The sequence below is a fragment of the Coregonus lavaretus genome (genome assembly GCF_964263955.1).
Source record: "Coregonus lavaretus genome assembly, chromosome: 37".
Classification (NCBI taxonomy): domain Eukaryota; kingdom Metazoa; phylum Chordata; class Actinopteri; order Salmoniformes; family Salmonidae; genus Coregonus; species Coregonus lavaretus.
Genome location: NC_140024.1, coordinates 20,292,461 through 20,319,622, shown reverse-complemented (window position 1 = coordinate 20,319,622; position 27,162 = coordinate 20,292,461). Strand labels below are relative to the sequence as shown.

Here is a 27,162-nt window from a genome sequence, read left to right as displayed (position 1 = left end):
TCAACAACCATCTGCACTCACTAATGTGGCATAAAGGCTGTCGTACTACTACTACAACCAACTAATAATAACCAAGGCTGCCAAAAGACACCAAGAACTGCGTCATTAAGCCTTTCTATAACAAAGCCAAAAAGCTGCCGAGCCAGTAGACCACTGGGCATAAACCTCCCACTCCGCAGACACAAAACATTGCCCCGGCCAGACAGTCAGGACCACAGTGACACCCATAGCTATCTGAGATGTCTACACGCATGGCCCCAAATAGAAGCTAATTGCTGCTGAGACGTCAGCTGAAGCAACAGTTTATTTTGAGGGGCTGTTCAGTGGAGTGAGAGATCTGATCCCAGACCAAAGCAGACCAAGGGGAAGGAAGGAAAGTGATGGAGATGTGTGGAAGGGGGTTTGTCAGGGAGCAGGGAGGAGCGGAGTGGGGAGCACAGTGGGCTCATGTGCACAGCTGAGACAGCCACACATCGCAGCCACATCGGCCTGACATCGGCCTGACTACTCCCTTCAGCTCCAATCACCTCACTGCTCACTAAGTTCCTGCCATCACCGAATTGGGCTGGAATGGGAAAACTCCCCCACATGTCCTGCTGCTGTGCCAGTACAAATGATCCCCTTTTGGCATCAGTGTCTTAGTTCTCTGTATATTTCTCCCAGTTAAATAACCTCCTCTGTGCTGTATAAAGCATAGAATTATGATTATGTATTTGATCTAGGGCTTCTATTTCTATGTTCTAGAACATGTTCAGTGTCTCCAGTCTTGAGAGTTACGACAACAACATCAGGTGATATAATTAAGCAATAAGGCCCGAGGAGGTGTGGTATATGGCTAATATACCACGGCTAAGGGCTGTTCTTAAGCGCAACGCAACGCAGAGTGCCTGGATACAGCCCTTAGCCGTGGTATATTGGCCATATACCACAAACCCCCGAGGTGCCTTATTGCTTTTACCAATGTAATTAGTATTAGTATTTTTTTGTCATAACCGTGGTATACTTAAGTAATAATGCCCGAGAAGCCGGTGTTTGGAGGATATATTGGCACGGGTGTTGTTAGGCCTGAGAAAAGTCGAGGGCCGGCAAACTGTGCCAATATATCCTCCAAACACCGGCTTCTCAGGCATTATCACTTTTACACTTTTATACAACGAGTTACCAACAATGATTTACATATTTATAAAAAAGGTTATTTTGATGAATTTATTCATACTATTTAATCCTTCCATAAGATATAGTCCCAACACAAATCTAGGGTTGCTACCCAAGCCAGCTGGTTGTTCGTTCTATCGGTTTGGTTGCCAGAGACGCAACCCAGTCGTTCAGTCTTTTTGTTCTGTATCTATGGACGCGACCCAGTTGTTCGTTCTAAATGTTCTATTGCCATACTGGCTGGCAACGTTCTTATCCTTTGCTTGCTAGCTAGCCAACTACGGCTAACTTACAGTCATGTCAAACAGTGCAGCCAGAATAACAACAAAGTAGCTGCATTTGCTGTTTTCTAGTGACAAATATTTGGATACATCCATAACAATGAGCTAATGATGCACGATTTCACCTGGCATAGAAAATGTGCTCTCTATGTCAGGACACTGTTGGTCAGGAGCTAGCAAACAACACAGCTAACACAATCACTTCAAACTGAAGCTGGAAAGACTGCAAACTAGCTGCACTTTGTTTTGTTTTACATTTACATCATTTAGCAGGCCTGTTTTCTATTGATATTTCTTTGTATATATCCATAAAATTATGCTGCTTCATGATTTCGACTGGTTGAGAAAAGCTGCCTGTCTGTCTCGTCCCAACTCCTGACTCCCGACATGTTCATTACTATGCGACAGCTGGAGATCGAATTTTAATATTGAAACAATTTTGCAAAAGTCGGAGAGACAGACAGCTAGGTTTATACAAATCTCCGCTGTTGAAAACTAAATGTTAGTCTAAAAGAAATGTGAGATAATGTCTAGATGCTTTTTATAGTGGAGATCAAGTTTATAAATTGCCTGGCTGCGCTGATGAGACAGTGGATTGCACAGTCAGATGGAACAGAGTAAATAGGCATTTTAACATCATAGATTTAGCTGGTGGTAACTTGTGGAATAGACACCGGCTGGAATGCGGTTTTAACCAATCAGCATTCAGGATTAGACCCACCCGTTGTATAAGGTCTGATATACAATAGCTTTCAGCCAATCAGCATTCAGGGCTCAAACCACCCAGTTTATAATTGGAGTGTGATCACAGCAGCATGTCGAATTGGATGAGGTACCCATGATGAGATATGGCTTCCTGTCATAGCAGACAGCTGCAGTACATGGAGTAGAAGAAAGATGTATGACCTCGCCACATTCTGTCACATGTACATCTGTCAACTCAATTACTCCAAATGGCCCAGAGGCTGAGGCACTACAATGTACATGCTAACTCCACAATCCACACTAGCCTCTAGTCTACAAACATCAGAATCCTCCTGAATTAAACAAAAATAGTTGGCGTAATCAGATTAATTCATGGTGGGTTTTAATTTGTTGCTGTCAAGAAATAACAGGTTTAGGAGATACAACTTATCAAAAGCTGATTAAAACATGATGCATCCTCCTCCACTCGTCTGTGCTAGTGAAGAACATGCACAGAACTGTGTGTGTGTAGTTGACAGGACTGTGGCATTTAAATGTGAGTCAGTGTGAGATAGAATCATACGCAAAAGGATGACATCTCTATACCTCACAAGTAGCCAAATGTGGCTATATTTGAACACACAAGAGGGGTGACTAACTATGGTGTTACCACTATAACACTAGCAGTATATCACATACGGACCTTTTTATTTATGTATTTTATTTTACCAGGCAGATCAATTAAGAACACATTCTTATTTCCAATGACGGCCTGATGTAACCTATTTATCTCCATCTATCCATGAGTTCTACTGGAGCAAACTACACAGTGCCAGCTGGTGGTGATCCAACCATCACATGACTGGGTGAGTAAGATGAATTGTTGCACTCTTGCAGTAGCCTAAGCCACAGAGACAGCACACATCAAAACGTGCATCTAAATCTGAGAGATCCCTCTCCAGCAATGCTCCTCCAGTGTTTTCAGCAGCATTGTAAATGTGAGTTGGAGTGACGGCCCGGTGTAATGATGGGTCCTGACAGCTGAGCAGAGGCACAGCCTTGGCTGAGAGTGCCCTGTGTTGTGTAACCAGCCCATTGTTGCCACCCCGGCCTGTCAGCGCCATTAACATTCATAGGAATCAAAGGAGCCAGCCAGCCAGGGACGTAGACAACTGTTGGCTCCTTATGTGTAGCAAGCAACAGGGCTGGCGAGACAGAATGATGGATGGAAACAGAAAGACACACATGGGCAAAGGAGGAAGGCTTTGAATCAGAAAGAAAGAGACAAAAGCTGAAGATAATTGAGTCAAATGTATTTTTTTCCACTTTACAAAAAAAAATGAGAAATACACAGTCACACACAGACAGAACAGAAAAGGCCCTTACAGCAGTTCGATTTTAGCTGGGCTGTGTGCTCTGCCCGGTTCAGGCTGCGAGTCATTCTGTGTGTGCCCTGTTAGCAGCAGAACATCACTGGAGGCGAGTGGAGGAACAGCCACTCCACAGAGGAGAGAATGGAGAAGAGGCTGAATGATGAGAGGAGCTTTAGTCTATTTGACTGACCACTGGAAATGGAAACAGATCAGCTGATACAGAACCCTGAAGCTTCACACCTTGAAGACTCTTTTGGCACTTCAGCTAGATCTGTTGTCACCCTCATAACACTTCTACGTTCTAAAACAGAGCTGCATGAGAGAGGATTATTTTAGACTCAATCTGTGAAGTCACAGGTTCTTCAGTTCTGAAGACTGCAGGATAAATCCAGTTTGAATGCCTTATTCACAGTTCAGCCAAATAAGGTTATTTGGCCCAAGTATGTATGAACCCAGTATGTAAAGTGTGCGGAATGGATGTATTACCTGTGTGTAAATGAACATTTACTGTGTGTAATAGCATTATAATGAGTAGTGGTTCACTTCATATGGAAAAAACACCCAGGGCATCCCCAGTGGCCCGCTGCCCTGCTGTTTCCTCTATCATCCAGGACATTCACTCAGGCACATGATTGAATGGTACCCAGGTGATTTCAGAGGGGAGTCCCCTCTCCCTGTGATGTCATAGTGTTGACTGTTGACGTTCTTTCCACACTGGTCAGATGGAATGATTTATTCATAATCATGGTAGCATAATAAAACAATGAACATTGAAAGCACTGACAGTTAAACCCAAGGCCTCTCGCATGGCATGCACATACCCAACCCCAGCCTTCACTTCACACGGACACTAAAACATTCTTATATCCTTCAGTCTTTCTTTTCTTGGCTTCTTCCTTCTTTTAAGTTGTCCTTTTTAGATTCTCATCTTTTCATTTTTGTGTTCTTTTTTTAATCCTTTAAATATATTTTAATATAAAACAAGCCCACATATGATGAATCTACCATGTTGAGACCTGCCCCTCCCTCCCCTGTTCTGTAGTCCTGTGTTGAGTTGGAGATAAAGAGTCTCAGCTGGGAAGCTCCTATGTCCTGGGTGTGTTCTAGCCTCTTGTCCTCTCAAATGTTCACCTTCTCTTTAACGGACATAGAAGAACCTGTTCTGGAGCCGAGGGAGACAACAGCACAAAGCAAATGAACCAACAACCCCCCGGAGAAAGAAAAATAACAAAAATATTTATTTAAAAAAATGAATAAAAAAAACAACTGATTAGTCCGACTGGAGAAGTAGGTTCTGGAGGCTGAGGGAGTCTGGAGCTCTGTATACTGGAGGCACTTTGGCACAGAGCGAAGGCCCCAAGCAAGGCCCCACACACGGACACACACAGGAGGGTGAGGGACAGAGGGCATGCAGCGCCACACTACCAACCAACAGAGATACAGGAATGATCAGAGCACAGATAGAGGGAAGGAGAGATTGAGAGCATCTGACAAACTTGTTGAGGAAAAGGCCAGCCTCCCCCATTATCATCATGTTTTAGAGAGGAAGAAAATCAGAAAAGAGTTTCCAAGGAGAGGACAAAGCCAGTGGAGAGACTGGGAGAACAGGAGGAGGAGGGGGGGATAGAGGGAGGCCGATGGACTGGAGAGAGGAGGAAGAGAACCAGCCAGTAGAAAGCTATACAACACATACAGGACTTCTGTTCCTTTCTTTCAGAAAAGTAGAGGGGGAAGGTAACACAGGGGAGGGTTGACTACAGTCCAAGAGGAAAACAGGTGTAGGTGAGGTCTCAGGTAGGGTGTGGTCCACAGGTGAGGCAGGCAGATGAGTTCCAGTCCTGCTCCAGTTAGTTTCCCCCAGCCCGGCCCGGCCGCTCCCGCTATCCCTCCCTCCGCTCTAGGCTGCTGCGTCTCCCCTCCCTGCCCCTCACAGGTAGAGCTCTTTGGCTCTGATATGCGACAGCTTGTCTCTCAGCATGCGGAAGGAGGGCCGCAGCCCCACGTCCAGGGTCCAGCACTGCTTCATGACGTCGTACACCACCACCGGGCAGCCCTCGGGTGCATCCATCTTGTAACCCTTCTCCACCCGCGGCACCACCTCCTTCAGGGGCTGAGGAGCAGAGGAGGGTGTTATCAACTCAACCACATACTGTACTATTATAGTGCCTTCGGAAAGTATTCAGACCCCTTGACTGTTTTGTTACAGCCTTATTCTAAAATTGATTTCTTTTTTTAAATCTCAGCAATCTACACACAATACCCCATAATGACAAAGCAAAAACAGGTTGGTATAAATGTTTGCAAACAGAAAAAATAAACAGAAATACCTTATTTACATAAGTATTCAGACCCTTTGCTATGAGACACGAAATTGAGCGCAGGTGCATCCTGTTTCCATTGATCATCCTTGAGATGTTTCTACAACTTGATTGGAGTCCACCTGTGGTACATTCAATTGATTGTACATGATTTGGAAAGGCACACACCAGTCTATATAAGGTCCCACAGTTGACAGTGCACGTCAGAGCAAAAACCAAGCCATGAGGTCGAAGGAATTGTCCGTAGAGCCAGAGACACAGATCTGGGGAAGGGTACCAAAACATTTCTGCAGCATTGAAGGTCCCCAAGAACACAGTGGCCTCCATCACTCTTAAATGGAAGAAGTTTGGAACCACCAAGACTCTTCCTAGAGCTGGCCTCCCGGCCAAAACGAGCAATCGGGGGAGAAGGGCCTTGGTCAGGGAGGTGACCAAGAACCTGATGGTCACTCTGACAGAGCTCTAGAGTTCCTCTGTGGAGATGGGTGAACCTTCCAGAAGGACAACCATCTCTACAGTATTCCACAAAATCAGGCCTTTATGGTAGAGTGGCCACACGGAAGCCATTCCTCAGTAAAAGGCACATGACAGCCCGCTTGGAGTTTACCAAAAGGCACCTAAAGAATCTCAGACCATGAGAAACAAGATTCTCTGGTCTAATGAAACCAAGATTTAACTCTTTGGCCTGAATGCCAAGCGTCACATCTGGAGGAAACCTGTCACCATCCCTACGGTGAAGCATGGTGGTGGCAGCATCATGCTGTGGGGATGTTTTTCAATGGCAGGGACTAGGAGACTAGTCAGGATCGAGGGAAAGATGAATGGAGCAAAGTACAGAGAGATCCTTGATGAAAACCTGCTCCAGAGCGCTCAGGACCTCAGACTGGGGCGAAGGTTCACTTTCCAAAAGGACAACAACCCTAAGCACACAGCCAAGTCAACGCAGGAGTTGCTTCGGGACAAGTCTCTGAGTGGCCCAGCCAGAGCCCGGACTTGAACCCGATCAAACATCTCTGGAGAGACCTGAAAATAGCTGTGCAGCAACGCTCCCCATCCAACCTGACAGAGCTTGAGAGGATCTGCAGAGAACAATGGGAGAAACTCCACAAATACAGGTGTCACACCCAAGAAGACTCAAGGCTGAAATCGCTGCCAAAGGTGCTTCAACAAAGTACTGAGTAAAGGGTATGAATACTTATGTAAATGTTATATTTCAGTTGTTTATTTTGAATAAATTAGCAAAACATTTTGCTTTATCATAATGGGGTATTGTGAGTAGACTGATGAACAAAAGTAACTATTTAATCCATTTTAGAATAAGGCTGTAACCTAACAAAATGTGGAAAAAGTCAAGGGGTCTGAATACTTTCCGAAGGCACTGTATGTTCTAACATCCTTCACTGTCTGAACAGTGGTGTCAACTTATCTGCATGTGCACAAATTTCATATCTATCAAATGATATGAAATACATCACACATCTAGATCTCTATTTTTGCCTCACATTGGAGAAGGCAATATAGATAAGGCTGCTGCCCCCTGCTGGAGTCACCTTACAATATCATACTTACAATTCTGGGGTAAGGCACACGCCCAAAGGAGTAGATCTCCCAAAGCAGGATACCATAACTCCACACGTCTGACTTAGTGGAGAACCTCTGGAGGGAGCAAAGGGAGAGACTGAGGTCAACTACACAAGACACCACAGACACAAAGACAAACAGAGCTTAGGATACACTATGAGCATACTCCAATCTACGCTCCCTCCATCATTCGTCCAATCTCCTCCCTTTTTCCCCCTCACCTTCTCTCGCAGGGCTTCGGGGGAGGTCCATTTGACGGGCAGTTTGGCAGTGTCCTGTGTGGACGAGGCCTCCTTGGTCAGACCAAAGTCGCTGACCTTGGCGATGTTGTCGTCAGACACCAGCACGTTCCGGGCCGCCAGGTCTCTGTGCACAAAGTTATTGGCCTCCAGGTATTCCATGGCTTCACACACGTCACTGCACGGCAGGGGAGAGCGAGGAGAGAAGGGGTCACCAAATGGAGATGTGAGAGAGACAAAAAGAGAAACAATGGGATCACTCAGCCAAGACAAATGACTCATTTCATTGCAGATAAGTGATACCAATAACCATTTAAAATACTTTGAATTCTGGCTTCCTCTCCAGGGAAATCACATTATAATTGAATAAAGACATCCAATACTGCAAAACTTCCTGTGGATGACTTACAGTGAGAATTTGAGCAAACAGTCTCCTCCCAGCACAGTCCGTCCTCGAGAACGGAGGTAGTCCACTAGACTGCCCTGTGGTGGGGGGGAGGGGGAGAGGGGGATGGCTGTCAAGCTGGGAAGTAGGAACAGACACTATCATAAAGGGACAGTGGACTCCAGACAGTGGATACAGTAGTCCCTGATCCAGCAATACAGTAGACTGAAGTACCTTGGCCATGTACTCTGTGACGATGTAGAGACTGCCCCTCTCCTCCACGATCACCCCCAGCAGCTGAACCAGGTTGTTGTGCCTCAGTTGCCTGCAGGGTAGAGAGAGGGTTTTTAGTGACACAGCCACTCTAAGGTGTACAGACACAGAAACACAGTCATGAGGTATTAAAGAAAGTGCGTAAGACCACAAAACAGAATGGTTGAGACTTACGTCATGACGGAGGCCTCAGCGATGAACGCCTGGGCCGTGGCATCGTGTTTGATGCACTTCACTGCCACCTTGGTCCCTCTGTAGTCCCCCACCATCACATCTGAACAGGACAGATACATAGATGTAACACTGGACAACGACACACACGCCTCACATGGGGATGGACAGAGACACTTCTCTTTATAAGTACTGGTCTCAGTTAGGGTCTTTACCTCCAAACTCCCCTTTGCCAATGGTCTGGATGAGCTTGAGTTCCTTTCTGTTCAAGGCCCAGCCGCCTGTGGAGCAGTGGCAGAGAGAGGAGGAGAGAGAGAAAGAGAGATGGAAAGAAAGTCAGACTGGTTCCAGCAGTACTAATGAAACAGCATCCTTCCCCAGACAGAGCAAAGCACTTCAGCACAGAGCACAAGGTTAAAGACTTACCGCTGATTCAAGTCATTAAGCCCAGGTTTACTGTACTACAGAAGATACAAGACTGAGTCACTGTGTGTATTCTTACAGACCAAGAGTGACTCAAGAGAATGGAAACACAAGGTTAGTAAAGTGTTCTTACTCCTGGAGAATTCATCCTGGGCGGCCACCGTTCCCTCCATCAGCTTTGGCTTGATGAGTCTGGTACAGAGGCCGTCGGCGTCTTTGGTGTAGTGCTGAATGGAGAGAGGAGAGAGACAGTACCTGGTGAGTTGGGTAGTGTGTATATCAATAGTAGCTGCATAGTCACAATGAGGTGGTAGAACTGCATGTCAACCGTATGTCAAAGATAGACAACAAAGAGCGGGAGTCAAGAAGGGTCTCAGCAGTCTGGGGTGAAAAGGATGCTGGGATTGGAGGGTTAGAGGGGACTCTGCTAATTAACAGGAGAAGCATGGGAATTGTGTGTTTGGTGGTGAGAGAGGTCACTAACTGCACCTTCACTTTAGATACACACTCACATAATCCTGTCGACACCAACTGATCTTCATGTGATCAGGTTAACCAGTCACAAACACACTGCCCATCTTTTTGATGTATGATTAGTTTGTTAAACAATGGAGAAGCACCCAGTCATTGACTGTAATCTGACTGCCACGGTCTGTTTTACATGCGAGTAGCATTCACAACCACCAGAGGGCAGCACGGTACAGGAACTATTGCCTCTACAAGCTACTAAACATAGATCAAATATAGTCATGTCAACACCATATTTGAGCTTTAAAGACCCATTATCAAATTAACACAAAACTTCTTCATATTTGCGGTCATGAAACCAAGGTTATATAACTGATTGTTTGGATAATGTAAAAATACTCAATGTGCCTGAATACACACTTGAATCTCCACACATTAGCACCCCTATCCATAACAACAACCCAAGTACTTAACATGTGCATGCCTAATCCCTTAAATGCAACAGTGTTTGATTGCTATTGTGTGGTTAACACCACAAATCCCACTGGATGTGGGTGTATTGACAGGGAAGGGCAACTTGTGTGTGTGCGTGGGCATGCGTGTGTGTTCCCATGTGGAGCCTGTTGTGACAGGCCAGTCAGAGCAAGGGGAAAAGGAACGAGCTAGAAATCACACAGGAATGTGAGAAATCCAGTCACAGGCGCTATTAGAGAGGGGGTGAGAAAGAGCGAGAGAGTGGGCGAGAAAGGGGGGGTGAGGGCGAGAGAGGGGGGGCGAGAGAGAGGGGGGGCGCAGAAGGAATAAGCAGAGGATTGTGGGTGTGCTGGTTAGACAGATGGTCCTCGGTGCCAGTGTGCAGATTCCTGCCTAAATCCCAGCAGCGCCGCTGGGAAGGAGATGAGCGTTAATTAAAAGTGTGATTGCAAACAATCTAGCTAGAAGCCTGATGGAGCATCTTATCTCTGGGGAAGAGAGACCTTTCCCACCATGGCCCAATTCCTCCCTTTCTTAAAACACTGACTCAGCCCTACTGCTGTGGTAGAGGCTGTCTAATAGACCACGCAGCAGTCTCCCTCCACTAGGACTGGGAATTTCCAGGGACCTCACGATATGATATCATGATACTTAGGTGCCGATCCGATATGTATTGCGATTCGATACTGCAATTTTGTTGCGATTTCATGTTCCAAACATATTGCTCACTATATGTCTGCTGCAGAGAGACAAGAGGGCATGAGAAAAGTTTTGATCAGTCATGGAAATAAAAGTGCTGAAAACATGTTGGCTGCCTATTTAAAAAGAAGACTGAACAAGCTATAGGATGAAAAATACCAGGTATAGCCAACTAGTGCTAGCTAGCAAAAAAATATACGTTTTTATTTATTTTTACAAATCAATACTTGGAGTCAAAGTATCAATATAATATTGTCCAAAATAATATTGATTCCCCCCACCCTCCACCCCCTTTGCCTTCTCTAACTATGTGACTAAGCGTCATTGACGAGTACCTTACCACCGTACAGGATAGGCAGTGTGTGAGCTGAGGGGGTAGCCTAAACACTAAGAAATAGGGAGTGTTTCGGACTAACTGGCTGACACAGCCTTACCTCCACCAGCTGCATGAGGTTCTCGAAGAACTCCTCCTCGTCGATGCTGAGCTTGCCGTTGTGATAGATGATGCGGTAGTGCTCCACCTTGCCTTCACAGCTGACACACAGGGTGTAGTCCCCAGGGTAGTTGGTGCTCTCCCTCGCCAGGAACAGACCCGTCTCTGGGGGGTAGAGGAGGCGCTCTGCCTGCTCCCGCGTTATCTTACCATGGAACCATCTGAAGAGGGACAGGAGGAGGAGAGAGGGGGACGGACAGGACAGAGATAGGGCCTTAATGGACTACAGAAATGACCATACCAATGTCATCAAAATACATAAAGGGTCAAAAGACAAGCTAATAATTAGAGGGGAGATCTACTCATTATTATTGCTAGCATGCAATGTTGGCCATGTAATACCCATACAAAGCCCTGTATTAAAATAGTTTATAAACAGTCAGCCATAGACACAAGGTAAAGGGGACAATAGCAGTAGTTCAGCATAATGTAAGGCAGTGGTATTTCTAGGCGGTTGTGCTTAGAGCAGTGGAGTGAGCCTGTCTGTGTCTCAAGGAGCCAGTGAGAAAGTGCCTTGGCATAAACAGGAAACGCCGACCTACACACAAACACACAGGGGCAGGCAGAGTCGGAAACTGACACAGGCTCTGCAATAACAGGAAAATGCAAAGCAGCTCAGGGCAGGCAAGACGCAGGGCAGGGCCTGCCAGACCTCTCCATTCACAGGGAGGTGAGACCACACAAAGAGCAGCACAGCGTCTCTCCTCACCTCAGAACACAGTCTATGAAACCTGCCCTCGGCTGACCGCAAGGCAAGCTGCAGGACACTGGACTAACACTGGCTTTATAAAGCTCTCTTAGGGAAAACACATGTGGTTCCCTTCTTTGTTTTAGCTCAAGCTATTAAACACGGCCCCTACCTCACCTCTCATGTATAACATCTATAGGCTTTTACTGGATAAACCCCACCCCTTGCTTGGCTTTCTCCTTAAGATCATGTATCTCTTATCTATTCCACCCATGTAGTAGAACCTAACACAGAATCCCCCAGCAGTATGTAAACAGTAGCAGCAGGACTGAGGTCCACAGGGGTCTCTGGGGGCTGGTGAGTTAAGGGTAATCAAAGTGTGTAATAGATTTACACACTTCCCTCCCTCCCTCCGTTGCCCAGCACCAAGACAGACAGACAGAGCAGGGCCTGTGCTGTGCAAAGCGGCTTAATGCGGAGGGAGGATTGAGTTGATTAGATCAGCGGAGCTGCTTCTCCATGGACAGCAGCCTCCTTAACTCCCATTAATCTGAGAGCAGGCGCCAGTAAGCCAGAAGTCAGCCAAATACTGAGTAACCAACAGCCAAAACACAGGCGGAGCACACAGGAGCTACACAGTAGCTACCAGCCAAACATATGACCAACCAGTCAAACACAGGAGGAGCACACAGGAGCAACCAGTCAGGCCATGTAATGAGGAAGCAGGGCATGTAATATGTGTCATTTATATGTTGCAGTTTGTGCTACTCATTATCATTAGTCATACGATGGGAGAAAGGGAAAACAGGCTGCTAGAAGTAAGGGGAAAATGGAGTAAGGAAGGACAGTGGGGAAGGACGTAGGAGAAACTGCAGTGAGCAGGAGACGGAGGCCTTTTGTCAGTCTTCTTTAGGGTGGTACTGTATCCCCTCTCCCTACCAACAGGAGTAGATGACTACCAGCAGGTGACAGCAGTGAGCTGTGAGGTCAGAGAGCAGCATCTCTCAGGGTGTGGAGACCAACAGACCCAAGAACACAGCTGACACTGTTACCAATTCATAACATCATAACAACCCCCCCCCCCCCCCCCTCGGACTCTCACCACTAACCACTCCTCTCTGAGGGGATGTATCATTGGCTGTATTTACAGAGAGTTTGCTCTCTTACAGCTGAAGGAGAGTAGGAGGACAGTGGGCTCTGCTCGGTCCCTCCACTGGTGACCTCTACTTCATAAGGACAGCAGACCCTCTCCCTCCAGCCAGTTCCCTGTCCAGTGGAGTAGCCTTGCCTTTGTCCTTCCTTGTAACACTTGACTGGTCGCCCTTCACCACACAGCTTGAGCTTTCCTCTCCTCAGCTGGGTGGTTAAGCTCAGAAGATGGGGATGGTGGGGGAGAGAGTCTGCAGTGTGTGTGTGTGTGTGTGACAGAGATAGGGAGAGAGAGAGAGAGACACACACCATCAGTGTGTTTTGGTCCAGCACGTTTGAGTGCAGCAACCTCAGCCACCTGACTGGCATCATCTCCCAGCCTTGTCCTGTGTGTGTGTGTGTGTGTGTGAGAGATAACTCTGCAATTTCCTCCTGGCCTCCTGTTTTATTCCATTTGCATATGTCTTTTGTTTTTTTCCTCTTTTGAAATAACTGTCCCTTCAAAGAGCCCGATTCAAATCGCAGCGCCAGTTAGCCCCACCCACAGTGGCAGGCAGCCACCCAGAGAGCAGCGAAGGGACAGAGGAGGCAAAAGACAACAAATATAATAATAATAATAATAATAATAATAATAATAATAATAATATAATATAGGTACCAAATATATTACCAACGTCTCCTATCAGGCCTTTGTAACACTCCATTTCTGATTAACTAAGCCCCATATTCAGACCTTTATTATACAGTGAAACATGGGAACTCCTCACAGGTAAAAGCACATCCTGTGTGACAGAGCAGCAAGGTACTGTCTTGTGTACTTACGGCATAAGACTGAGTTTTCCCCCTGACTTGACCCCTTCCCTTTTCTGGACGTAGTTAGCTGGGATGGTTCCCTCTCTGCCCACTGTGTTCTTCGCTTTGTACCAGTTGGGATCCTGAAACAGCAGTAGAAACACCCTTTAACACAGCTGTATAATACCACAGCTGTATAAAAGTCCAGCACCATAACGGTTTTACATTGACATAGGAATGCCATTTCCTCAGTAAAGAAAGGTGAGCCTTGCTTACCCTGGTGACTCCGATGATGGTCAACACATCTCCTTTACAGAAAGGCAGGTCCTGTTCATTCGTCGACTGGAAGTTGTACTTGGCTACACACTCTGTGCCAGGCAACCATGGCACCTAGGTCACGAGTGAAGAGGAGAGGAGCTGTTATAACTGAGATTGAAGGTTACAGATAGTCATAGCTTGGACGAGTGACTTGCATTTACGTAATTGACACTCAGGGAGAAATTCAATTGCCCTAGGGTTACAATAACACATTATCACAAGCATATAAAGGTCTACAATTCAATGGTAGCTTGACTGGTTTGTCCTATATGCTGTTTAGCCCATATAGAATTGTGGGCCTATTCTTAGGCATTAACTGTGAGGCTCCTATGTCTAACCGGTGATGTTGTGGCATCAGTGTTGTAATTAACAATATCTTCATAGGAGTCATGGTTGTATGTTATCGGTTAGAGGCAATGAGAGTACAAAGCAGCAGGTGTGTGACAGACTGGCTGCATCCGAAATGGCACCCTATTCCCTAGAGGCTCTGGTCAGTAGTAGTGCACTATATAGGGAAGAGGGTGGGACGCAGCCAGAAGTAGTGCACTATATAGGGAATAGGGTGGGACGCAGCCAGAAGTAGAGCACTATATGGGGAATAGGGTGGGACGCAGCCAGAAGTAGAGCACTATATGGGGAATAGGGTGGGACGCAGCCAGAAGTAGTGCACTATATAGGGAATAGGGTGGGACGCAGCCAGAAGTAGAGCACTATATGGGGAATAGGGTGGGACGCAGCCAGAAGTAGTGCACTATATAGGGAATAGGGTGGGACGCAGCCAGAAGTAGTGCACTATATAGGGAATAGGGTGGGACGCAGCCAGAAGTAGTGCACTATATAGGGAATAGGGTGGGACGCAGCCAGAAGTAGTGCACTATATAGGGAATAGGGTGGGACGCAGCCAGAAGTAGTGCACTATATAGGGAATAGGGTGGGACGCAGCCAGAAGTAGAGCACTATATAGGGAATAGGGTGGGACGCAGCCAGAAGTAGAGCACTATATAGGGAATAGGGTGGGACGCAGCCAGAAGTAGAGCACTATATAGGGAATAGGGTGGGACGCAGCCAGAAGTAGTGCACTATATAGGGAATAGGGTGGGACGCAGCCAGAAGTAGTGCACTATATAGGGAATAGGGTGGGACGCAGCCAGAAGTAGTGCACTATATAGGGAATAGGGTGGGACGCAGCCAGAAGTAGAGCACTATATAGGGAATAGGGTGGGACGCAGCCAGAAGTAGAGCACTATATAGGGAATAGGGTGGGACGCAGCCAGAAGTAGAGCACTATATAGGGAATAGGGTGGGACGCAGCCAGAAGTAGAGCACTATATGGGGAATAGGGTGGGACGCAGCCAGAAGTAGTGCACTATATAGGGAATAGGGTGGGACGCAGACAGAAGTAGTGCACTATATAGGGAATAGGGTGGGACGCAGCCACTATCCTCATATAACCTGGTGTATTCCTGAAGCAATGCACTACGCACAGCTCTGTGTGTCTGATAACGTTATCTGGACACATCCCTCAATCATTTCACGATAGGAGTCAAAGAGAGATGAGCGTCACAGAGGGAGCGATGTGAGAGTTATGTACTGTTGTGTGCCAAATATTAAAATAATTTGGGTTGATAAGCAAATGTGAAGCCGGGGGATGCAGGGGGGTGGTAATCATCCTATGCAGCTGTTGCCAGATGATAAGCAGAAGCACTAATGTCAGTCAGTTGGGAAATATGACACTTCTGAAAGGGGCAGGGCACATTACAATGTGTGTGTGTAAGTAGTATTCGTGCATTGGTGATGCGCGGGTTGACTCATAACCTTCAGTCCCAGCGGTTATATCTGCGGGGCAGGCGCGTTTAGGGTCATGAAATATTGTGTGGATGAAGGGCGGGTGGGTTGAATAAAGAGAAAACAATACCTTTAAAAAAGTATATCATTCTTGTGCAACTTATATCTATAGGCTACATTGAGGTTTTTCTTTCATTATTTTAGGCTATCTGACATTAGTATGTCAGCCTGGGCTTTAGGGCGCAACTGTACGTACGGCAAACAGCCTACACGCCAATCACAAAATGCTTTTGAAAATAAAGAGAAGGGAGGCCAGAAAAGTCATGTTTTGGAAAGATTTGGTGAAGTGGTAAGAGGATGATTGCAGTGTTATGTGTGATGATTGTGAAGCTCTGTACAAATTCGACAGTCACAAGACGGGGACTTCAAATAGGCCTATGGCACGTCAAGGGAACTGCAGCCTATTGTTCAGATGGGTTAAATGGAAACTGAAATCTGGACACTATAACCTCTCTCATAGCCTTAATATTAACTCCTGCAGAATTAAGCATTTCTTGTAGTAAAATGATACACCAAATGTAGGCAAATATTCTGTATTTCTTTCAGCATCTTGAGAGAATGCAAATGCAGTGTTAACACCTCTACATGCGGTATCTATCTTTATTGGCATCATAAAACCTGATAGTATTTCAACCACATAAAATATGCATCCAAGCAGAACTGAAATCTTATCAGAAACATGTTGGGTCGTTTTAATAGCTTTCTATTTTCTTACAACCAGTCAAACTGATGTCATTTGGAAACTTTGCACAGAAAATCTTCCCAGTTTCTTTAGAGTTATTGAATTTTTTCGGCCGGTCCCTAAACATCTTTGCTCCGCGAAAGAAGCAGAGATGACAGAGCACTTTACCGATGTCAACTAGATTGCAGCATTAATTCTATCGATTTATTACATTTTGGTGAGCAAGGATATATTTAGTATTCTAGGGCAGCGATTCTCAACTGATGGGTGGTTATGAGTGGGTTGTAGGTGTCGTCCCCCCCCCCCCCAAAAAAAAAAAATCTAATAAATTAATTAAAACATTTATTAAAAAATAGTCCAGTCTAAACAAACGTAAACGACCAGGTAGAAAGTGTGTAGAAATTATAATGAACTTATTTTTTTATAATTTAATATCAGATTTGTTTTTCTTCAATCACATCATTTTCAATACAGCGCTATTAGCAGCACTATTTTGGTTGATTTTGTGGTCTCAAACCAGTGAGTTTATTAACATTCTTCATCAAGAATATGCGCAACATTTTATTATTGACAATGAAAGAGGTGGGAATGTTGTTCCCTTCTCAAATAATTGCTACATTTACTATCAATCTGGCATTACAAATATTTTTCCTGATTGTATTTTGCCGATTATTTTTTGCGATGCCAATATTGGGTCACGACTGAGACAACCTGGTTCAATTTGGGTCCAGATGCCACACCAGTTGAGAACCACTGTTCTAAGGCAACATATAATGACAGAAGAGAAGCTGCAGGTATGTAATTATAGACTAGTTGACTAATAGCCTACCAAAAGAATCCTGCACCCCCTACCAACAAATGGTTCCGCTCTGTCTGACTGTAGCCTAAAGTGCATTTTCTATATTAGAGGGTTAGGGTCAGTCGTGGGCCTCAGATTTTCACATATAGTTGCGGATGGGTTATTAGCAATCGCAAGCAGGGATGAACAAACAGCTGACCTGCGCACTACTAGCGTGCGTGTGTAGGTGTGTTCTCCTCTCACCTGGATCCCAGACATGGTAAAGGGGGTGGGGGAGGGGGGAAGCAGGTGAGGTGTCCTCAGGCAGGTGTCACTGGTCAGCTGGTACCATCAGAGCTGTAGGACAACAGAAGAGAAGATAGACAGTCAATCACCATGTATTGTGGTTACCGCTGACAGACTAACATCACACTGGGACAGGATCTAGGCTCAGCCAAAATAGGCCAGGTAGAGAACCACATCATGTGGTCTGGTCAGTAAGAAAAAGAGAACCAGATTCAAATGTTACTCTGAATCTGTTTAACAGAAACTAACCAATCTGCAGTTTCCTTTCTGTCAACTCAGTCGCTGTGAAGAAGATTTATGTGCAGAGGGAAAAAAATAGCCTACTGACACTACCTTGCTTTTCAACCAAGGCGCATGAACACTGGAGCAAGCTGAAGATGAAGAAAGAAGCTTAATGTGCTCTTATAAACTGCAATAATAGCCTACGTACCAGAATGAGTCAAATATAGCCCCCAGAAAAAAAGACTCCTTTATGCTAATAAGCATTTCTAAGAGCTAATAATTACTCCTCTGTCCACTATGACCTTCAGAGCGAGGCGAATGCAGGAGAGTTGATCCGCCCAAAGGAACAGTTGCCTCCCTCTGCCTGTTGTCTGCTGCTCTGCTCTCTAAAGCTAAACCCACCACTATCTCAGCTCATCTGTGGCAGGCAGGGCTCTGTGCTGTGAGAGCGGAATGATCTGTATTGGCTGGAGGTAGCCTACCCTACAGTGTTTCTACCCTACATGTAGCCTACAGTATACAGGCAGCTCTGAGAGAGCAATATGATCTGTATTGGCTGGACCTAGGCTACAGTAGCGAGCAGTATGATCTGTATTGGCTGGACCTAGGCTACAGTAGCGAGCAGTATGATCTGTATTGGCTGGACCTAGGCTACAGTAGCGAGCAGTATGATCTGTATTGGCTGGACCTAGGCTACAGTAGCGAGCAGTATGATCTGTATTGGCTGGACCTAGGCTACAGTAGCGAGCAGTATGATCTGTATTGGCTGGACCTAGGCTACAGTAGCGAGCAGTATTGATCTGTATTGGCTGGACCTAGGCTACAGTAGCGAGCAGTATTGATCTGTATTGGCTGGACCTAGGCTACAGTAGCGAGCAGTATGATCTGTATTGGCTGGACCTAGGCTACAGTAGCGAGCAATATGATCTGTATTGGCTGGACCTAGGCTACAGTAGCGAGCAGTATGATCTGTATTGGCTGGACCTAGGCTACAGTAGCGAGCAGTATGATCTGTATTGGCTGGACCTAGGCTACAGTAGCGAGCAGTATGATCTGTATTGGCTGGACCTAGGCTACAGTAGCGAGCAGTATGATCTGTATTGGCTGGACCTAGGCTACAGTATGCAGGCAGAACACAGCAGATGCCTGGCCTGAAGCGTGTCTCTGTGCTCTGTCCCTGAGGATGAGAACGAGGAGGCCGGAGAAAAGACTGGAGGCACACGACAAGGTCAAATCACGACAGGAGGGCCAGTACAGTATCTCACCAGTCAACCCACTGCCTCGCTCACAACCTCATCTACTGCCTCTCTCACAACCCTATCTACTGCATCTCACTTCAGACCGCCCGAGAACAGGAAGTGAGGGGGAACTGAGAAGTGGAAATGGCTGACTCGTATTTTCCGACGGCTTGGTGGTGGGGGGGATGGGGGGCATTAGGCTCTAATAAATGTCTCTCACTATTGTAAATCGGTGCTCTGTCTGTAGCGAAGTGGGAGGCACTGGCACTCTGACCAGGGACTCTATTCACTGGCAACATACTTTACAGTGCTGCCGTTTGGCTGTGGTAGTGTCCAGCCTGTCCATGTTATGTGGACAGCAGCCCCACCCAGCCAGATACTGATTGTAACCTGGTGCTTTTGGAACTCCATAAATGTACTGTAGAATTCTAGAGCCATTCAATTATGCATGTCCACTGTCCAGAAGGCCTAGGTGGGCTGGCTGGTCTCATCCATACAGCCACTACAGTGTATCAATGGCCTCACAGCACAACAGACCCAGAGCACTGCTAGGCCTATATCCTGTGTTAAAACAGGAAGCTGGCTAATTGCAGACTGTTGCAGATCTGTATGCAAACTGACATAGCCAAATATAGCAGCTCTGGTATACCCAGAGGGCACCCATTTTTCTATTTGCCATTCTTAGTGTCAGTCAGTGCAAAAGGAAAGCATCACGCCAAAACCTGTTGGTTTTAATAATAAAGATGCATTTCTTTAATCTAGCCTATTTCCATTGTCCTCCAAGAGGGACTGAATATCCTCCTCACTTCAGTGTCAGTCAGCATGTGTGTGTGAAACAGCCATATTCCATCATCCATGGCTCCTATAGTGCTGGTGAAAGGAGATGATTCAACACAGAGCTGGTGAGGAAATCCAGGCAAGGTTTCTGAACCAAGGTAAGGCGGCGGATTATGTCTGAGAAATGAGCTCAATTCCAGCAGCAGTGCTGACGTCCTGAGGTCAAAGACAGAGATGCTTAGCGCCCATTCAGCAAGTCAAGTTCACTGAGCTGCCTACACACACACACAGACGCAGCCATGTGAGTGATGCTCTATACCTCCGAGCGTAATCTTCTCCTTTCCCACTCACTCATCCCCTCTATTCTTTTCAGCTGTCGCAGGCGCCCTGCTGATATCGCTACCGTGGAAACCCACTGAGTGATGTAACACACACTATGCAGCCATGATAACTGCCTCTTCATATAGCGGGACACTCCTTTCTCCGCTGAGTTCAATGACTCATTATGTGCACCATTTAGACTACATTCACACTAGGTCTACATCAATCCAGTCACAGAGCCAAGAAATATTGCTGAGAAAGAGACACCGTACTACAGACCATCCATAAACTACATTTTACAAGCATAGATCTCCACTTTCAGCCATCTAGTTGGAAGAAAAACTTTACGCCACTCTCCAGTGTTTAGAAAACAAATCTCTGAAAGGAAAACCATCAATCCAAAACCTCTCATAGTCCTCTTCTCTCTAGCCATCTAGTGTTGAATGAACACTACTGACAGCCATAGTAAATCTACTATTTCTACCATGTTATGCTTATGTGTGGTCAACAACCACTAAGCAAGCAAGTAGGTACTCTGTGTGTGTGTGTGTGTGTGTTATATATATATATATATATATATATATATATATATATATATATATATATATGCCAGAAGATCCTCCCCAGATGGATAGCATTGCTTCGGCTACATGTGAAGTCTTCTTCAGGTGTACAGTGAGATCATTTTGCTTGTGCAGTCAGTGTGCTACTGATTGTTTTCCTGTGCTGGCTGAAGTCTTCATGGCTGCAGCTGGTAGGAAGTGAACAGTAATTCACACTTCCTTTAAAAAACAACCACACACACAATCATGATTAGGCCTACAGTATATTACAACTATGCTAGTGAGAGACAAAGAGCGTTGCGTAGGTGCCACATTCTGAAAACTCTATTCTGAGTAGTAAGCTAATGTTTCTCCACAGCCTATGCATGACAGGTTGCTCCAGTTAGACATGGATGGTGCACAGAGGTGAGTTCACATTTCAGAACTCAACTACCTCACATGACCCAAGTGTCTGGCAGTGGTGGTCAGTGCCGTTCAAGATTAGGGAGGATGATTTTTTTTAACTGAGCATGGCCTTATTTTTATTAAAGCATATTGGCTGACTGTCATTCATATTCCATATCAATGTAACATCGATAGGTTTAGGCTCCTAAAATGAGACTAATTTGCCCTATATCCATCATGAGGTTGCTACAACGTAGCCTACAAATTAAAGTTTATAACGTAGGTGCACAGGTCAAGAGACAAAATTGGCGTAATCAAGGTGAGACAGTGACACGTTCAATACCGCCTTGCACACACTTGCCTGAATCTAGCTGATCTGGTGTGTAATCATTAGTCAAAACAGTTGCTGCAACTAAAACTAGTTTATTGGACAAATTCAGGTAGGTCCCTCCCAGTTTCATTCCGTTTGCTTCAATTTAAGAAACGTTTTGCAACAAAATTGGCAGAATGAATACACCCCATTACCATCACACACAGTTCATTTCATAGCAGCCACATACAGCATCATCACTATGCGCGTTGTACTGTATAATTCCTCCTTTCACCTTGGCTTGTAGACTTCAGTGCACAACACAACAGCTGTTTGTGACCAGGTGCAAATACTTTTCCAAGCCAAACCTTCATACCATAACCACAAACCGCTACACAGCCTACATCGTTGTAACTAAGGCCGGGACGCAATATTTTTTTCATGGCAAAAATAAAAATACTAAGCAGACCAAATTCTTTGGTCCTTTAAAAACCTGCTGTATGTAAAATAGTGTGTTCTATAGCTTGGAAAATAAATAAAATGTGACTCTGGATGACAACAATGTTTTCCTAAAGAAGTTAAATCCGCTTCGTGCTTTGTTTCCTTGCCACAATACTAATGATATCGAAACACTGGTATCATCCCGGCCCTAGTTGTAACCATATTAACGTTATAGTCAACAAACTAGAACTTACGTGTTAGTAATCCCACAGTCAAATCCAAGTGTACAATCACACAGTACAGTGTACAACAAGCAGTTTAGCAGTTACACCGGCGGGCCCCGGTGGCAATAAATAAGTTGCAGTGTTGGATAGCCTTAGCCACCTAGCGAACATAAATAGCATTCCTCTCTGAGTCAGGTTGTTGAGTAGCTTAAATTAAAACTGCATTAGTAAGTAAATTAAAAGGTAAACTAAGAAAAATATATAGCTAGCTCTCCCTCTCTGCCGCTTCTACTTAATTTGAAGAAATGAATTTGTTCAAAACTGTTCAACTATCATCTTTCTCTGAGTCAACGCTCACCACACTTTATGCACTGCAGTGCTAGATAGCTGTAGCTTATGCTTTCAGTACTAGATTAATTCTCTGATCCTTTGATTGGATGGACAAGATGTTAATTTATACTGCAAGAGCTCTGATAGGTCGGATGACTTCCTCCAGAAGTCATCATAATTACTGTGCAAGTCTATGGAAGGGAGTGGGCAATTTTTTTTGTTTTTGTCAATGTACCCAGAGGAGGATGGAAAATAGCTGTCCTCCAGCTACACCATGGTGCTACCATAGCGGATGCTGTTGAGGCTACTGTAGAACTTCATTGCAAAACAGTGCGTTTTAAACAGTAATTTGGTGACATGTTGATGTTATGTTGGAAGGAGTTTCATGGTAGGCTCAGAGGTTGCAGGTGTGTTGGTGTGTGCTGGGCCTGTAGCACAGAGTTGGTATTTTCTGGCAGCAAAGAAAGGGACGGGGTGAAATGAGGAAATGTGACCTACTGACTATGCAAATACAAAGCAACAGCTCACACATTCACAGCTCAGTGGAGTGGTCTGATGTTGACGAGACAACAAGTGCATAACTGTCCACAACAGATGACTCAATAGTTTAGTTTTGAATGTGCAAAATTCTTTACACTATTAATTAGCCTAACCACACCAAAATCATAACCACATGTGATGATTCATGCAAAAGATATAACCTAGAACATATAGGTCAACTATGAAACATGATGTCATTGCATAGAGTATGGAAATCACAAGTGCTACGCACACAAGTGAGATCTCATTAGTCTCTCTGCACAGAGGCATAGTGTAAAAAATCCTATCTGACCAGGACAGTGAGTCCAGTGTTGTGACTTGTGTCCTCACAGCATCTACTTTCTACAGCCTAACTGAGTGAGGAGAACTGAACATGGACCCTCCCTTGCAGAGCGGAGTGCACAGTGGAAGTTTGAGGCATTGTGCCCTGTTAGGATTGTTGGCAGTTCTAAAGCAGAGCCCTGACAGACAGTATCAGGGGCTAACCTGCTCCAGTGAGCTGCAGTCAGACACAAGGCCCAGGCCTGGCTGTCACGGTGTTGTCTACTGCCTCCCTCCTACAGTCCCTAGCAGCAGGAACCAGGAAGTGGGCTACAATTAGTGCTAGCGCAGTGAGACACGATGTGCCCTGAGATAGAGCAGCCTGGATCCCTGAGTCTAATAAGCCCTTCTGTTCTTTTCATGTCTGCCCTAACCCTGTGTCCCGATGCCCCAGCAGCACTGCAGAGCAGAAATAACAGACAAATGGCACAACATGGGCTCATGAGTCACATGATACTTCCACGACGGGACCAGGTCAGCACCCCTAGCACAGAGCAGACAGACACAGGTGACTCCGAATATCTCACATGGCACTTTCTCTGGCAAAACAATTAAATGCTGTCCCTATTAAACCACGGTGCTGGCAAGCTTCCCTCACGCTAGGTGTTTGCAAGTCGCTCTGGATAAGAGCGTCTGCTAAATGACGTAAATGTAAATGTGTTTGTCAAAGTCTACATAAGGCACACACTATACTTACAATTGGGTTAGTTTCGGTACAAAAATAGAATACACAAGCCCTTGATTGTGGGGAATACACAAAACAAAAAGTGGAACAAGTGCAACATTACATTCTGAGAACAGAATTATTATATCTGAGTGAAGTGATCAGCCTAGATCTGGATTCCTCTGTTCAAGAGTCATGTGGAGCAGCTATAGGGGGAGAAAGAAAAAAACAGAAAGAAAAGAGAGGGAAAAAAAATTAGGAGAGATAGGCCTACAGGAAAAGAGAAAGAAAATAGAGGGAGAAAGAGAGAGGGAGGTATGTGGGCATCCCTCCGTAGCGCTCCCCTCCACCTCATTAAACAGAGCCTGGCTCTACCATCTGCTGCACGCCACCTTTTATCTAGCGCTGCTTCTCTCCGTTTTTAGACATGGTCCGTTCTTCAGTCCCACTGAAATGGCTGGTCCGTTCTTCACAGTCCCACTGAAACGGCTGGACCCATCTGTTGTTTATCTTGTTCTCCTACTCTTCATTTCAGGGGGACAGACAGATGAACAACAACAGGCTGACTACATGTGAGAGGAGAGGTAGAGGGGGAGAGAGAGCTCGTGTTCAACTTCCCCCTGAGGTCCTGACCTGACCCCTTCAGTCCTCAGCCTGGATCTCATCTAGGCCCAGCAGTACCAGGTATTCCAAGCCCATACAAATACTCACTATTAGACCTTCACCATATTACCATTAAAAAAGGCCCAATGCAGCCATTTTGATCTAAATATCAAATCATTTCTGGATAACATTACGTTTTCAAACAAAATGGTCAAAAATAAACTAAAATAGCTACTTAGCTAAGAGCAATTTCTCTAATTTTGCTAGGACTGTCTAGGAGTATTCTGAGTGGGGAGGGAAAACAGAAAACTAGCTGTTATTGGCAGAGGTTTGGAACGCTTTCTTATTGATCAATTAACTACTTTACCGCCTGGTGATGTCAACAGGCAGGCCAAAACTCCATCCCACAAAAATTGCCAGAAATGTACGTTTACATTTAGGTCATTTAGCAGACGCTCTTATCCAGAGCGACTTACAGTTAGTGAATGCATTTTTGTTATGTTTATTTCCCTCATACTGGCCCCCCCCGGGAAACAAACCCATATCCCTACCTTGGACGACGCTGGACCAATTGTGCGCAGCCATTGGGTCTCCCGGTCGTGGCCGGGTGCGACAGAGCCTGGACTCGAACCAGGATCTCTAGTAGCGCAGTGCCTTAGACCACTGCGCCACTCGGGAGTCAATGTAGGTGGTATTTTCAAACAGCTCCTACACTAAAAAGGACATTCATCATTTTCACAATTTCAGTATTATTCCAACCTCATAGTGTGGAAATATACAGTAGATTTAACACAGGAAAATCATGTTTATGACTACACTGGGCATTTAATACCTCCAATATAAACACCATAAATTCTAAGGCTGGGAATTGCCAGGGAACTCACGATAAGACACCCCTGCTCATTCAAGGGTTTTTCTTTATTTTTACTATTTTCTACATTGTAGAATAATAGTGAAGACATCAAAACAATGAAATAACACATATGGAATCATGTAGTAACCAAAGAAGTGTTAAACAAATCAAAATATATTTTATATTTGAGATTCTTCAAATGGCCACCGTTTGCCTTGATGACAGCTTTGCACACTCTTGGCATTCTCTCAACCAGCTTCATGAGGTAGTTCCCACATGTGCTGAGCACTTGTTGGCTGCTTTCCCTTCACTCTGCGGTCCAACTCATCCCAAACCATCTCAATTGGGTTGAGGTCGGGTGATTGTGGAGGCCAGGTCATCTGATGCAGTACTCCATCACTCTCCTTCTTGGTCAAATAGCCCATACACAGCCTGGAGGTGTGTTTTGGGTTATTGTCCTGTTCAAAAACAAAATGGTAGTCCAACTAAGAATCCCCTTTCCTTCCCTTCAGAAGCTGTAGAGAGGGAGCGCTGAGCAGATGAGTGGAGAGGCCGTCTATTGTGTTAGCAGCAGCAGAGGCACAGCAGCTCTCTTAGCTGTGGTCTCAATCTCAGCACACAGAGGCAATTTGCTAATATCATGCTATTTATATCATCTGCATATCCAGGCAAAGTGAGACTGCATTAATTTTCATAATTGCATACATTAGCTGGCTGTGTGTGTGTGTGTGTACGTACGAGGGGATTCTCTCCGCCCAGCAGAGGCTGTCAACAGAGACGCTATAAAGGAAATTCTTCTGGGGAAGGTGGGCGGACAGCTGGAAAGGGAGGGGGGGGGGGGGGGGGGGGGTTGTGAAGCAGCATGGAGGCAGAGGGGAGGAATGCATGCTAAGGAGGAGAGGAGGGGAGTGGGTGACGAAGGAGTTCCTTGAACAGAGACAAATCGAGGAAGAAGGAGCTTGAGCCATGAACAGGGATTTGGGAGGCTGAGTGTGACTGCTCAATCCTGACAGCAAGGTACCGGCACTAGTAGCCAAATAGACTGCTGCAGTGTCTTAAACACGCAGAGAAGCAGTCTGTCTGCCTGCCTGCCTACATCAATGTGCCTCATTGCACTGCACAGCTCCCCCCTCAGTCTACAGGAGAAGCAGGAGTAATAGGCGACAAAGAGCCTCATTACACACAGCAATGAGAGGGTTCAGCAGAGCAGGGTCCTGGTACAAAAATCTTCATATTACACATCTCCAACTGACAGACTCTGTGGCAGGGGAGAGTGAGAAGAAGGGAGAGTGACAGGAAGGACAGAGCGGAGAGGGGGAGAGTGTGACAGGGAAGACAGAGGAGGGGGAGAGAACAGAGGCGAGTTAGGGAGATGGACATAGAGAAGAGAGGTTGCGGGGTTAAGGCCTGTCCTGTGCTGCTGTGGTAAAGGCTTCAGGGCTGACTAGGGCTGAAAGGAGAGGTGCTCCCTGCTGCAGTGACAGTGAGTCATTTACATTTTAGTAATTTAGCAGACACACTTATCCAGAGCAACTTACAGTAGTGAGTGCATACATTTTCATACTTTACCGTACTGGTCCCCTGTGGGAGTTGTTTCACTCTGACACTAAACATGAATAATGGAGCCACACCCCCGCGGCCATCGGACCCTACTGTACACCAGCCAGCACAGCGAATAAATCACACACACAGCTAGCCTGCGAATAATGAATCCCTAACCACAGACTTCCATTAGCACCCTCCACAGTGATACAAATGTACACTCAGAGAGTGGAGTTGAATTCTATTTCTCATAT

At 45.6% G+C, this 27,162-nt stretch overlaps 1 protein-coding gene across 1 annotated transcript in view; it reads right to left on the bottom strand.

Moving 5' to 3' along the window:
- Nucleotides 1-4,211: 4,211 nt before the first annotated feature.
- The window catches only part of LOC311111219 (tyrosine-protein kinase CSK), a 35,015-nt gene continuing 12,064 nt past the window's right edge, over nucleotides 4,212-27,162 (bottom strand). Inside the window, exons 2-13 of the mRNA XM_084153931.1 lie at nucleotides 17,534-17,626; nucleotides 13,923-14,036; nucleotides 13,677-13,789; nucleotides 10,959-11,178; nucleotides 9,017-9,110; nucleotides 8,676-8,741; nucleotides 8,464-8,563; nucleotides 8,251-8,341; nucleotides 8,041-8,114; nucleotides 7,614-7,809; nucleotides 7,381-7,467; nucleotides 4,212-5,603 (exon numbers count right to left, since the gene is read on the bottom strand). Of these exons, the coding sequence (XP_084010057.1) occupies nucleotides 5,421-5,603; nucleotides 7,381-7,467; nucleotides 7,614-7,809; nucleotides 8,041-8,114; nucleotides 8,251-8,341; nucleotides 8,464-8,563; nucleotides 8,676-8,741; nucleotides 9,017-9,110; nucleotides 10,959-11,178; nucleotides 13,677-13,789; nucleotides 13,923-14,036; nucleotides 17,534-17,548 (1,353 nt within the window). The 5' untranslated portion in view covers nucleotides 17,549-17,626 and the 3' untranslated portion in view covers nucleotides 4,212-5,420. The remainder of the gene's footprint in view (nucleotides 5,604-7,380; nucleotides 7,468-7,613; nucleotides 7,810-8,040; nucleotides 8,115-8,250; nucleotides 8,342-8,463; nucleotides 8,564-8,675; nucleotides 8,742-9,016; nucleotides 9,111-10,958; nucleotides 11,179-13,676; nucleotides 13,790-13,922; nucleotides 14,037-17,533; nucleotides 17,627-27,162) is intronic.